Here is a 12,741-nt window from a genome sequence, read left to right on the forward strand (position 1 = left end):
CCGTTCCGCCGGAGGAAGCCGGGCCCGGCCCCGTTCCGCCGGAGGAAGCCGGGCCCGGCCCCGTTCCGCCGGAGGAAGGCGGGCCCGGCCCCGTTCCGTCGGAGGAAGGCGGGCCCGGCCCCGATCCGTCGGAGGAAGGCGGGCCCGGCCCCGTTCCGCCGGAGGAAGGCGGGCCTGGCCCTGTTGCTCGTGCTAGACAAATGGCATCTCTCCGTCCTCCCTTAGAGTCTTTTATCCCTTCTGTGAGTAACCGCAGGATGTCTAAATTTCGCCGGAGTACTAGTGGAGTTCAGTCCCTACAAGAAACTTTAAAAGAAAAACAGGTTTAGTATAAAATATTACATCTGTAACAACGTTGTTTTCTCTCTTAGGGTTCTGTTTCTTTTCTCAATTTATTATATCAATTTTTGTTAGGAAGATCTGCCTTATAGAATGTGGCTGACTTTGTCTTAGAAATATTATTTTGCAGTATTTTCATTTTTTATTTTAAAATAATGAATACAAAAGTGCAGAAAACATTCACAAGCCAGTAAGGCAAATATTTTTTCATGTGTTAACTTTATGTACTGTGAGTAGTCCCACTAAAGTTACTGGTAAGTGATCTTTCTTTATCTGTATCGGGACAATAGTAATTGAATACTGAATTGTGAAAGGAGAGTACTAGTCAACATATAACACAAATTCAGTAAAGTATTCCTGGAGGTAAATTGTGAAATATACTGCCCTTTTAAGGGACAATCTGTAGCTTACAGACACGACAGCCGGGGTTCAGTTAAGGAGTACTTTCCATCAGCCTGAGGACTGTGGGAGATGGGGATCAGAAGCCACACTGGGTTATAGGTTGCAGTCCCCCTTAGCACTAGTGCACTATGACCTGGGCCCTAGAGATTTTAGTTTTCTGAAGTTGGTTGCTCTGACTTTATGCTCTGAGGACTTAAGAACTTCATTAAACTGCTCTTTCCCTGGCCTAATGCCTAAAGAAAAAGGAGAAAACCTGCCTAATTCCTAGAATAATAAGAGAGAACTAGGAACTCTGCTGGCTGGACTTGGTTTGGAGGCCTTCTTAAAAGAGAACATGATTATTTTTGTTGTTGTTAGTTTGGTTTTGGCCTTTCCCATCTTGGATCTTCTACATGTAGTGTAGTTGGCATGATCCCATGAGAGCCCCTTTCCTCCAAGAAGGGTCATGAAGAAGAACCTCTGCTTATTCTTGCAACAACAACAGACAGAGAGTGACAGAAACTGCAAGTTCCAGGAAGTACAGATGGCTGCCTAGTAACACATACAGGAAGCACAGGTAGCACAGAGGAAACACCAATTTCAAGAATCATGGCTGGTGGTTCAACAGTATTAAAAGGAGAAGCAGATAGCCACCCAGAAATAACAGCAGGATATGCTACATGCCAAGCAGGAGTGGAACCACCAGTTTCAGTCAGACATGACAAGGCTGCTCACCCTGCAGTCTGCAGCGTAACGGCCCATCCTGGAAGGGGACATCCTCCATCGCATTTACCTGAGATTCACTCTGACCAAGCGGAGTGGTCATGATGTTGACCTGGAAGCCTATTTGACCATGGTTAAACAGGTTGCTATCCCAGAGGGCTGCAAAAGAAATACTTGAGTAGTACAGCTGCCCCCCTACGTCACAAAGAAGCACAAGTAGCCTACTGCATGCTGAGTTAGGATTAAGCAAGGTCTTATACTGCACTAAAGATGGCTATAATGGACTGGTTCAGCCTTTCCCCAGTGGTATGTCAATGGAGATTTTGGGCTGAGTAGTTTTTCACAAAAGCCTTCCCATGTGCTGTGGCCCAGTGATTTTAGTATCTCGCCACCTGGTGGCTGGCTCCAGAGACCCAAGTCCATGGGGGAACTAATGGACAATATGATCTTGGACCAATATTTGCACATCCTCCCAGCTGTGGTGCTAGCCTGGGTCCAGTGCTTTCAGTTGCCATCTGTAGCAGCATCTGTGCAAATGACTGAGAGTCTCCTGGAGGCCATGGCACCTAGGGAGAAAAACCTAGCCCATTATGGGCTGGCCTGGCTAAGAATGGTGACAGTAGACAACACAGTTGGGGCCCAGCAACATCATCATGGAGGATGGGACCAGAACAACCAAAATTCCAGAATGGGGCCTGCCTGCAACAAAAGCCCCAATCAGGGGAACCAGTACCTCCCTCACCCTGCACTCAAGCCATCTGGGGTATGTTGCTTTCCATTTGTGATGGACAGATGATATGTCATCACTGCATGGAATTGAGACACTTCCAGCACAAATGTTCCCTTATGGAATGCAACTAAGACAGTGTTTCCCAGCCTTTTCCAGTCTAAGATACACTTACTTCAATCAAAGATTTGTGCAGCACACTCCTGCTCTGTGCTAAAATTATTATAACAAAATTTACTTTTAATGAGAAATTTGAGCTTGCCTTGATATGCAGAGTCGTTTAATCCTGGCAGGAAATGTTGACAGTGCAACTAAGAGCTCTTGCTCCACTGATCTCAGATGCTCTCTTTGTTTGTTTTTTATGTTAGTCAGGCTTGAAAAAACTTAACTTGCACAGGTTTGGCAAGGGATAGATGTTTGCTAGTAAAGTGTTGTTTTAAGTTTTGTGGCACCATTGCATGGTTTGAGCATTTCTCCCCACACACAAAACATTGTCGAAGAGAGCAAGATGATTCACCTCTAAATGAAAATCCAAATTGCAAATAACTCTCACAGTAACATCAGCTCACCACTTTGATTTTCTCACATTCATGTTCATCTTCATCACTGAAAGTAGATGTGGAGGCTCCAGAATCTTTTTTTCTTCAAATATTTGTCCATGTTCAAGTCTTCCCTTCAAAATTCACTACTGTAACTTAACAGTTGATAAGAAAACATGGCTATCACATGATACCATGCAAACATTTGAGTGTAGGGTGTATATTGTGTGTTTCACACACGTACACCCAAAAAGCAACAGCACAAAATGCAGGCCAAATGCAGGTAGGGTCACAGTCAGGGCTGGCCCCAAATGCCTGCGGAACAGCTAATCACCAGTGCCGTCCATTAGCTGATCGCTGCTGCTGAACAACTGATCTGCATGGCACCACTGAAGCATGCTGTCTCTGAACAACCAATTCGCAGCACCCGGTTGATGGGCCGCCCTGGTGGGTGCTGAGCATCCAATATTTTTTTCTGTGGGTGCTCCAGCCACAGAGCACCCATGAAGTCAGCACTTATGAGTGTCCCTGTGGGTGCTCCACTTCAGATGTGCATGCACCCCCATGTGTCTTTGATTAGAGATTTTCTGTGGTGTCCTTTTGGCCCATGCATATCCTCTACACATCCTCATGCCCCATACCAAGGATATATAAAGCTGCATGGGCAAACCACCTTAATTCCTTTTCAGCTACCTTCGGCCTGAGTTGGAAAGTCAAGCATGTCTGCTTCATTTATATGTAGGTAGGTAGTTAGCTAAACATAGTTTTCTTAGTTGTTTACTCAGTTCAATTTAGTTATAGTATTTAGTTTGGGGGTTGTTTGTCCCCCCATCTGCCTTGTTCTTTCCCTGTCTGAAGAGTTCTGGACTTGGATGCTTCTGGGGTATGATGGGATCCCCAGGCTTTAAGCACTGTCTTTCCTGCTGGAAATCTAGCCTGGTCATGGTGGAAACTCTCAGTACCTTCATTGTTTGGAAGAAACTCATATACCAGTGAAGTGTAAGATCTGCTCCTCCTTCAAGAGGAGTTGCAAAAATTGGGAATATAACATTTACATTTATTAATGGTGGAACAAACCCTAAGACCAGCCTCCAACTCAGGCTCTGAGAACCCCCCTGTACACCGGCCTCTGAGCACATTTAGTGCCCTGTCTACTCAGGGTACTGGTTACTGAGAGCCTTGAGGGATACAGCTTCAGGTACCCCATCCATCTCTGGGTCTCAGTCACCAAAAACAAAGGGATGCAGTGGTACCAAGAGTGCTGCACAGTCAGACTGTGGGTACTGACAAGAGGAGCAGTAGTGGTAGGTCTCCTATTAAGAAGTTTTGGTCACTGACTGAAAAGAATGTTCAAGAGACCTCAAGTCCTAGCGGGAATGCTATTAATGCTCCAGGTGATTCTGATACAGTGAGATTGTCCAAGGCTTCCTCTAAAAGTTGCTCTTCCACTAAGTTGAATTCAGTACCGAAGACTTTGTTGTTATCAGGTGGTCATGTCCATTCCAGTAGACATTCCACTTCACAGAACTCTGCACGATCAGACTTTTCTATACCTTTGGTACCAACACTGGTATCCCACACTGCTACATCAGTACCACGTGAGTCTGACTCTGGATGTACTCAATCAAAGTATTCAGTATCCACAGCACTGACATTTTCTGGATAGATCTGTGCTTCGGTACCAATGCTGACCTCCTCAGGATCCTATTCAATCCCTGCTCATGAATCATCTTGAAATTATTATCCACAGGAGTTTTGATTTTCAAGGGATCTTTATGGATTCAATGAGATGGAGTCTCCATTACTTACTGGTACCATCCTGTATATTGATATCTTCTCAGTCACCAACTCTACATTTTTCATTGAGACTTGTTTCACCAACTTTGACCATCCAGAGTGAGCAGTTATCACCTCCCTTGGACTATGTTGAGGATGATTCTTCTGACTCAGATTTCGGTTCAGGGATCTCCAGTTTACTGTATGACACATTACTCTTCTACTGAGAGAAAGACTGTTGGGGGCAGATGACCTAGATTCCCTTTAGTTGGTGTGACCATTGATTGATGCCTCCTCCTGTATGCTGTGGGCCTTCTCAGTGGCCTTATTGGGTCCGTGGGCCTTATATTGCCAACAGTTATTAAGGGTCCTGAGTTTCATGGATTGAGCACAGGGAAAGCCATTTTCCTGAACTGTCACTACCACCTCATTAATCTGAGCCATTATTGGAGACCTATGAAGAACAGGAGACAAGGGCTGACAAGGAGGTAACACTTCACAGAAACATTTCCTTGTCATCCCCTGGTGAAGCTGTAGTACTTTCACCACCTCCAATGGCAGATGATTTTAGACAATTTCTGAAGCTGATGAAGCACATCACAGATATGCTTCAAATTCCTTTAGAGGAGGTCCAGGACTCTCTTCATAAGCTCCTGGACATTTTGCATACTTCAGCATATGCACAGGTGGCCCTTCCTGTGAATGAGGCTTTACTAGAGGCTGCTAGGACCATCTGTCAGACTCCAGTTACAGCACCCCCTACTTGTAAAAATACAGATCTGGAATTTTTTTGTCGTAGGCTCAAGTTAATGTGCACAGTAGACAATACCCTATGAAGTCTGTCCCTTACAACAAGGACCAGAAGTGACTCTATCCCTTTGGCTACAAGAGTTATTTCTCAGAAACATTGCAGGTCAGAATCGATAGCTACCAAGTGCTGATGTCATTTATGATTACATGACACAATAAATTCAACAGTTTTATTGAACACTTATCAGAGAAGCATGTAAGCAATTTAAGGCCATCCTAAATGAAGTTCTACTCCTGTCGAAAACATCATTGCAGGCTTCCTTAGGTGCAGCTGATGTGCAGCCTGGTCCATTTCCACTTGATCACACTGCGATGAGCTTCTTGGCTCCAGTTGTCTAGGTTCCCTTGGGAAGTATGGAGTACTGCTGAGGATCTTTCTTTTTATGTTTTCAAGCTACTTTATGAGTCTAGTGATGAGTTTCTTTACACTTTAAAAGATTCAAGGGCCACACTTAGATTTTGTGGGATTTATACCCCTGAGAATAGGAGAAAATTTAGTTGGTCTCAAACAGCTCAGAGATTTTGCTCAATTTGCTTCTCTAATTTCTGTCACTCTGAATCCCCTGCCAAAAGACGTAGATACTTAAAGAGAAAGCCACTGACTGCAACAGCTACCTCATCCCAGCTATCCCTTTTATCTAAATGCCAGTTTTGATGGTTTGGTCAAGAGTCTGAATCACGTCCTCTACAGTAATCTACAGCCCCACTATTCCCCATCCCCCTTTGGATACTGCCTTTCCCATTTCCAACCTGCATGGGGGAGAATTATGTCCAACAAATGGGTATTGGAGGTCAAACATCTTATTATTCCATCCATTCCCTACCACTCATTTTCCCCCTCCCTTTTCAGGGATCCATATCTTGATCAGTTGCTGAGACAGGAAGTTGCCTCTCTTCTACGCTTAGGGACTGTAGAACTAGTTCTAGTCCAGCACAGGGAAAAGGGTTTCTATTGCAGTACTTTCTTATCCCCAAAAAGAATGAGGCATGGAGACCAATATTAGTTCTCAGGCATCTAAACAATTAGTGAAACCATAGAAAGTGAGGATGTGACCCCCGCAGCTATAATTCCTTCCTAAGACTCTGAGGATTGGTTTGACTCTTAACCTTCAGGACCCATATTTTCATGTTGCAATTCACCCCTTTAAAAGGAAGGGGTCTCAGTTTTACAGTCGAGCATGATAACCACCAGTACCGTGTGCTCCCAGTCAGCCACTCCTCTGCCCCAAGAGTATTCTCAACATCATGGCATTCATAGCTGCTGACCTGTATCGAGTGGGAATAATTGTCTTTCCTTATCTTGATGATGGACTATTGAGAGGTCAGTCTGACCATGAGGTTCTATTAGCAATATAAACAGTCAGTTTAGGCCACAGTTTAGACGTCTGACTCAATCTGAAAAAGTCCTACTTGACCCCAGTACAATGGATAGATTTTATAGGAGTGTCTCCGGATGTCATGACAACCAGGGCTTACTTATCTATGGACAGGTTTGTGAGCCTAAAAATTCTCATTTCAAGGGTTCAGATAAGTCCTTAAACCTTGACAAAAATTGTCTCCACTCATTAGAACATATGGCAGCTTGCACTTTCATAACCCAGTGCACAAGGTTACATCTTTGATGTTTCCAGGGTTGGCTCAATGGTTTATATACCAAACAAGTACAGTCTGGATAAGCAGGTGTCTGTTCCTCATCAGGCTCTGGATTAACTCAGTTGGTAGAAGGACCCGTACAAGGTCTGAACAGGAGTTTCTTTCTTTCAGCCTCCTCCTACCATTGTAATAACAACACATGCATCCATCTTGGGATGGGGAGCACACCTAGGGTCACACATCATTTAGGGCAAATGGTCTCTTGAGTGTCATCTTCATATAAACCTTCTAGAACTGAGAGTAGTCAGAAATGCATGCACTCATTTCCTTCTGATCAGAGCCAGATCTGCCTAGATCATGACAGGCAATGCATCTTTTGTGTTCTATGGTATTTGCCGGGTTGGGGGGAAGAAGCTCTCCATTGCTTTGTGCCAAAGCAATAAAGCTCTGGAGTTGGGGCATAACCAACCAGATAGTCATCTCAGCTTCATACTTCCTGGGTATACAGAACACTACAGTGGATGACCTCAGCAGACACTTCTCTGAGAATTACAAATGAGAGCTGGACTCACAAGTCTTCAATAGCATATTTTCAACCTGGAGGTTTCCAGAAGTGGACCTCTTTGCTGCTGCTATCAACACAAAATGCAAAAATTTTGCTTCAGAGGGGACTGGATTCTCAGTCTCTAGAAGTAGCCTTTCGTGAGTGAAGGGCCTTCATTACACATACTGACCAACTCTACCAACCACCGCTACTCTTGAAAGTACGGAACAAGATCAAGCTGGACAAGGATGAGGTTATTTTGATTGCACCAATTTGGCCGAGACAGGTTCGGTTATCCTTATGTGATTCAACTCACTTCTCGTCCACTGCTGAGAATTGCAATCAGTTTCTGCCTATTGTCTGGTCAGACACTTCATACCAAAGTGGAAGTTCTGCAGCTCCAGGCATGGCTCCTAAGTGATTCTCAAGGACAGAGACTTGTTCAACAGAGGTACAACGGGTATTGTTAAATAACAGAAAAGTATCTGCACAAAATATTTACCTTCAGAAATGGAAGAGATTTCACCATTTGTGTACCCATTGACAAGTTTCTCCTGTTCACTCTTCTCTTTGCACCATCCGGAACAACTCACTGGAATTAAAAAGATCAGGTCTTATTATAAGTTCTGTCAAGGTTCACTTGGCAGCTGTAACAGCCTTTGATTCATTTGTGTGGTGAGCAAAAATTGAAAAGCCTTCCACAAATTAGAGAATCTATCCCAATTTGGGATTTGGATTTTGTCCTTAAATGCCTTATGAAACACCTTTTGAGCCAGTTAGCCATATGTTCATTGTTTTACCTATCCATTAAACAGCTTTTTTGGTGGCCATCACTTCTGTCCAGAAGCTGTGAGAACCGGGGACTTTAATGAAAATATAGTTTATTTTTAAAGAGTAATTAGGAGAGTTTCACATAAACAGTAAACTATAGTATTAGTTTCAAGTTATGGGTCAGGTTAACAAATAATTTTGCAAACACTTTGCAGTTTTTAGTTCTTTTAAACTTTTTTTATGTTTTAGGCACGATATAGAGATGCAAGGGAAGGTCGAAAGATGAAAATTGGTGCTTCATATAAATACATATTTGAAGTCCTAGGGGACAAACTTGGTTTAGATACAACAACTGTGGAAGAGATGATTTTGGATGGCCCTTCAGTAAGTCTGATTTAAATATTTTTTGTTTATTAGTGTTAGTGTAATTATATATTGTTACCCTTTTAACCCAAATACTTAGCGATTCCATTCCACTCAACTGAGTGTCTGATTTTGCATGTGGGCTGTGTTTTGGGTGGATTAACTGCTTTTTGCATTTATCCTGAACTAAGGGAGGTTGTCATGCCAAACAGCTTCAACAAGGTTTTACCTGACCCCCAGCATAAAAATATTATTTTTTAAAATAATAATAGTTTTATTTGTAAAGCACCTCTTCACCGAGATGCTTGAGGTGCTGGGGAAATACATAAAATACAGTTAAAATTTAAAATATTTAAAAAGCCAAACAGTAATTAAGTATTATTAAAATAAAAGGGGAGAGGGAATCCTACATAGGAAAGGAGGGTAATTTCAATTGAAAAGATCCCTAAAAAGCTTTTCAAGTGTTGTGTTTTTTTTTTTTTTAAATGTGGTAAGAGAGGATTAAATGGATTCCCAAGGCAAGCAAGTTCCAAAGTCTATGGATTGCTGCCATAAAAGCTCAAGAACCTGTAGTGGACCCTATTGTATAGCATTGCGGATGTGTTTCTCAGAGCTGACAATGTCTCTGAATGGATTTTTGCTAAACTGTTCTTTTGACAGAGTGATGCAACTCTGCTTTGTTTTACTCAAAAGGTTTTGGCCCTTCCCTTCTCTGACTGAACATACTTATTTTCTCTGTTAGAGAAGACTTAAATGGCAGCTAGAGTTCAATCAGATAAAGCTATATCTCATTTAGTCAATCCCATGAAGCCATTTAAAAGAAAGAGACCTGTTAAAACCTTGTCTCTCACTCCTTCATTTATGCCTGGTAACAGGTCTTTAAACATTCCTGGCTTTTCATCTGATGAAACTGCAGAGTTGCTTCAGATATTGACAATGATTTCTCTACTACCAGCCTGTGTACCAGTTTCTAAATGGATTATGTTTTTAACTGAGCTTGACTAATTAAAGTTGGTGTTCTAGATCAGTGGTTCTCAGACTATTGGGTGGGCCTCCCAAAGGAGGTGTGGGAATGTGTCAAGGGAAGCGCAAGCTGTGTGTCTTTTTTTTTTTTTTTTTTTTTTAAGAGCTTTGGCTGTCAGCCCCAGGTGGTTGGGGCTCATGCAGAAGGGCCATGCACACCTACTAGGCAGAGATAAAGGGGATAGCCGGACCCCTGCCACCAAAGCTCACGCTCTCCTCCCCTTCCCCCCCATTGCCCTCAATCCCTCACTAGGAGGCAGCTCAAGCTTAGGGTCTCCTGCTTGCCCCCTCAAATCCCTCACTGGGAGGCAGCCTGGGCTCAGGATCTCTTTTCCCCTTGCCCCAAACCCTCATCTGAAGGCAGCAGGGCTCTGGTTGTCCACCCTAGGGTGTCACCAGCAGTGTAGAAGTAAGGGTGGCAATGGAGCACTAAGTCTGCTGTGAAAAATGATATTGATGAATATCACTTACTTCTGCGCTGGTGCTGTGCTGCCTTCATAGCTGGGTACCTGGCCAGCTGCCTCTACTTTCCGCTCTGCCTTCAGAGTTGGGTGGTGGTATATGTATTGGATGAGAGGGGGCATAAACAACTACAGACACAAAGAAGGGGTCCTGATCAAATAAGTTTGAGAACCAGTGCTCCAGATGATGTCTAATCAACCCAGTTGTTTTGTCCTTGAGGCCTTCCCAGGACTATACTAGCAGTTTGATAAACTGTTGAGGCAGAAGCCTTCCCTTTTGCATCCCTTTGAGAAGTTGGATTTATTCCCTATTAATTTTGAGTAGAATAAGCTTGATACAATATCTATAGAACAAGGTTCTTCTTTGGGTAATTTTGCATATTCCCACTTATGGGTACTGTGCCACCTGATGGTGCCCAATGGTAAAACTGTCTCCATGCAATGCTTGTTGGAGCACAAGTATGCTGCCTCCTACACCTGTCCTTAGTGTCGCTGAACTTTCTGAGGGCAAGGCTATATAAGAGAGTGCTGCACCCTCTGCTGCCTCAATGCCTTCAGCCGCCATGCCAGATGGAAGTGGAACAGCTCTGGTCCTTTGGATCTGTGGCTTTCTCCATTTGTAATGCCTTGTTAGTTTATAAAGTTGTTGTTTTTAGTATAGTTTTAGTATAAGGTAGTTTTAAGTATAGGATAGTATAAATAGTTTAATATGCATTGTTAGATTGGTTCAGTGTGTTATAGTGAAAAAGAAGAAGCTGGGCTTTAAGAGATCTGCTTTGTGCCTGCAGTTTTCCCTGTGTAGAATGAACATGTGAGGTGTCCTAAGTGCCTAGGAGAAGGACACTCTCCCTCTGGGCATTCTATTTGCTGGACTTTCACACCTAGAGTTTGCAAGGCTAGGCAGACCAGACTTCATGTACTGTTGCTTAAGAAAGCTCTTGCCACTCTGGTTCCTGGGATCGCTGGAACCGAAAACTAAGAGGGCTGATTCAACTCCAGTGGCTTCCTCTAGCAAGACTAAGAGTTCTAAGTCATTGGGTTGTTTGTTGGTGCCAATTTCTGGTTCTCTGTAAGGCTTCAAAGGCATCGGGGATAAAAGATAACTTAGGTCAAGGAACCTAAAGCCATGTCAGTTCCAGCTGCATCAGTTCAGAAGAAAAAATAGCTGAAGGAGAAGATAGCCACTGTTAGCATTGCTAGATTCCACATGTCAGACTTATTGGATCTGTGTGATATTGACATGGCCTCCATGGGTCTGACTCCAAAGTCCAGGTCTATTCTGGTTTATACATCAAAGCTAAGTGTTGTGCAGATATGTATTTCCCCAGATCTGGTGCTTTCCAGGTCTGTGCCAACAGTTCTGTCCACTATTCTGGTTCTGGAACCATCACTGGATCCAAAGAGGATGTTAACAGTAGTGGCTGATGTTCATCTTCCTGCACCTGAGCAGTCCTTGGATCTGACTGAGAGAAATTTGGTAACGAAGAAGAAGCAGTTTTCTTCAGTTCCACTATCTGCTTCTTTGTCACCTGAGAAGAGCAGGAGACTAGAGAAGATTGTTAGTCTTTCTGTGGCTCCTTCGTTGCCGCCTCCTAAGATTCCTACGTGATCTCCAGACAGATCTTTCTCACCTTTTATTTCTTTTCACTATGTGATTCCTATGCTCTCTCCATTGAGATCCATACCAGATCCAAGATCAGATTCTTCTTTAGGAGAAGATAGAGGAAGAATCAAGAGACATACTTTGTCCTGGATTATCCTTTTGTGCTTCCTCCCTTGGGTATGTTTCTGGATCCCAGCTACTGGAGACACTGGCAACCCTGGTTCTCTCTTCGAGCGATTGCTCATATCCATTCCAATATAGGTGTGTGCGTGCCTCGTGCACAAATTCCCGGAACTTTTTTTCCTTAGCAAGCCCCATAGGGTTGGCTCAGGCGCCCCCTGGAGTGCCGCGCTCATGCCGCGGTACATAGGACGCTGCCGACCCTGCGGGCCCTCAGTTTCTTCTTTCCTCCTGTGACGGTTGCTGGAATGTCTGCCTCTTGCATATCGCAAGTAGCCTCCCTTAGCATTCTAGTGCATTTCTTTGTTACAGTTGATTGTTGATAGATTAGTGTTAGTAAGACACGTGAAGAACATCCTGACTCTCACCTGCACCACATGCACCAGACTGGGGCTGCTCATCAAAGAGCAGAAGTCCACGCTCAGCCCGGTGCAGCAGAGTTTAAAGGGGCCACCCTGGATGCCACCCAGGCCAGAGCCTTCCTCCCACGGCCTTGATTTGAGACCATGGCCGCCATAATCGCCGATCTGCACAGGTCCCCCACGACGACAGCCAGGCACTGCCTCCAGCTTTTGGGACATATGGCGGCATGTACATATGTGGTGAGGCTGGCTCACCTCAAACTCAGGCCTCTCCAAGGGTGGTTGGCCTCGGTGTATATACCAGCCAGACATTCGCTGAACAGGGTGGTCATGGTTCTCACCCAGGTACTGTCCTCCCTGGACTGGTGGATGTGATATACCTTGACTTTAGCAAAGCTTTTGATACTGTCTCACACAGTATTCTTATCAGCAAGTTAAAGAAGTATGGGTTAGATGAATGGACTATAAAATGGATAGAGAACTGGCTAGAGCATAGGGCTCAACGAGTAGTGATCAATGGCTCCATGTCTAGCTGGCAACCGGTCA

The 12,741-nt window shown here is 44.0% G+C and overlaps 1 protein-coding gene across 1 annotated transcript in view; it reads left to right on the forward strand.

Moving 5' to 3' along the window:
- The first annotated feature begins 208 nt into the window (after positions 1 to 208).
- DNAH8 (dynein axonemal heavy chain 8) overlaps positions 209 to 12,741 on the forward strand; it is a 563,218-nt gene continuing 550,685 nt past the window's right edge. The window contains exons 1-2 of the mRNA XM_067565373.1: positions 209 to 323; positions 8,453 to 8,587. Coding sequence (XP_067421474.1) covers positions 258 to 323; positions 8,453 to 8,587 — 201 coding nt within the window. The 5' untranslated portion in view covers positions 209 to 257. The remainder of the gene's footprint in view (positions 324 to 8,452; positions 8,588 to 12,741) is intronic.

Source organism: Emydura macquarii, unplaced genomic scaffold (genome assembly GCF_026122565.2).
Source record: "Emydura macquarii macquarii isolate MOO-44397 ecotype Brisbane River unplaced genomic scaffold, CSIRO-AGI_Emac_v2 contig_2676, whole genome shotgun sequence".
NCBI classification, from domain to species: domain Eukaryota; kingdom Metazoa; phylum Chordata; order Testudines; family Chelidae; genus Emydura; species Emydura macquarii.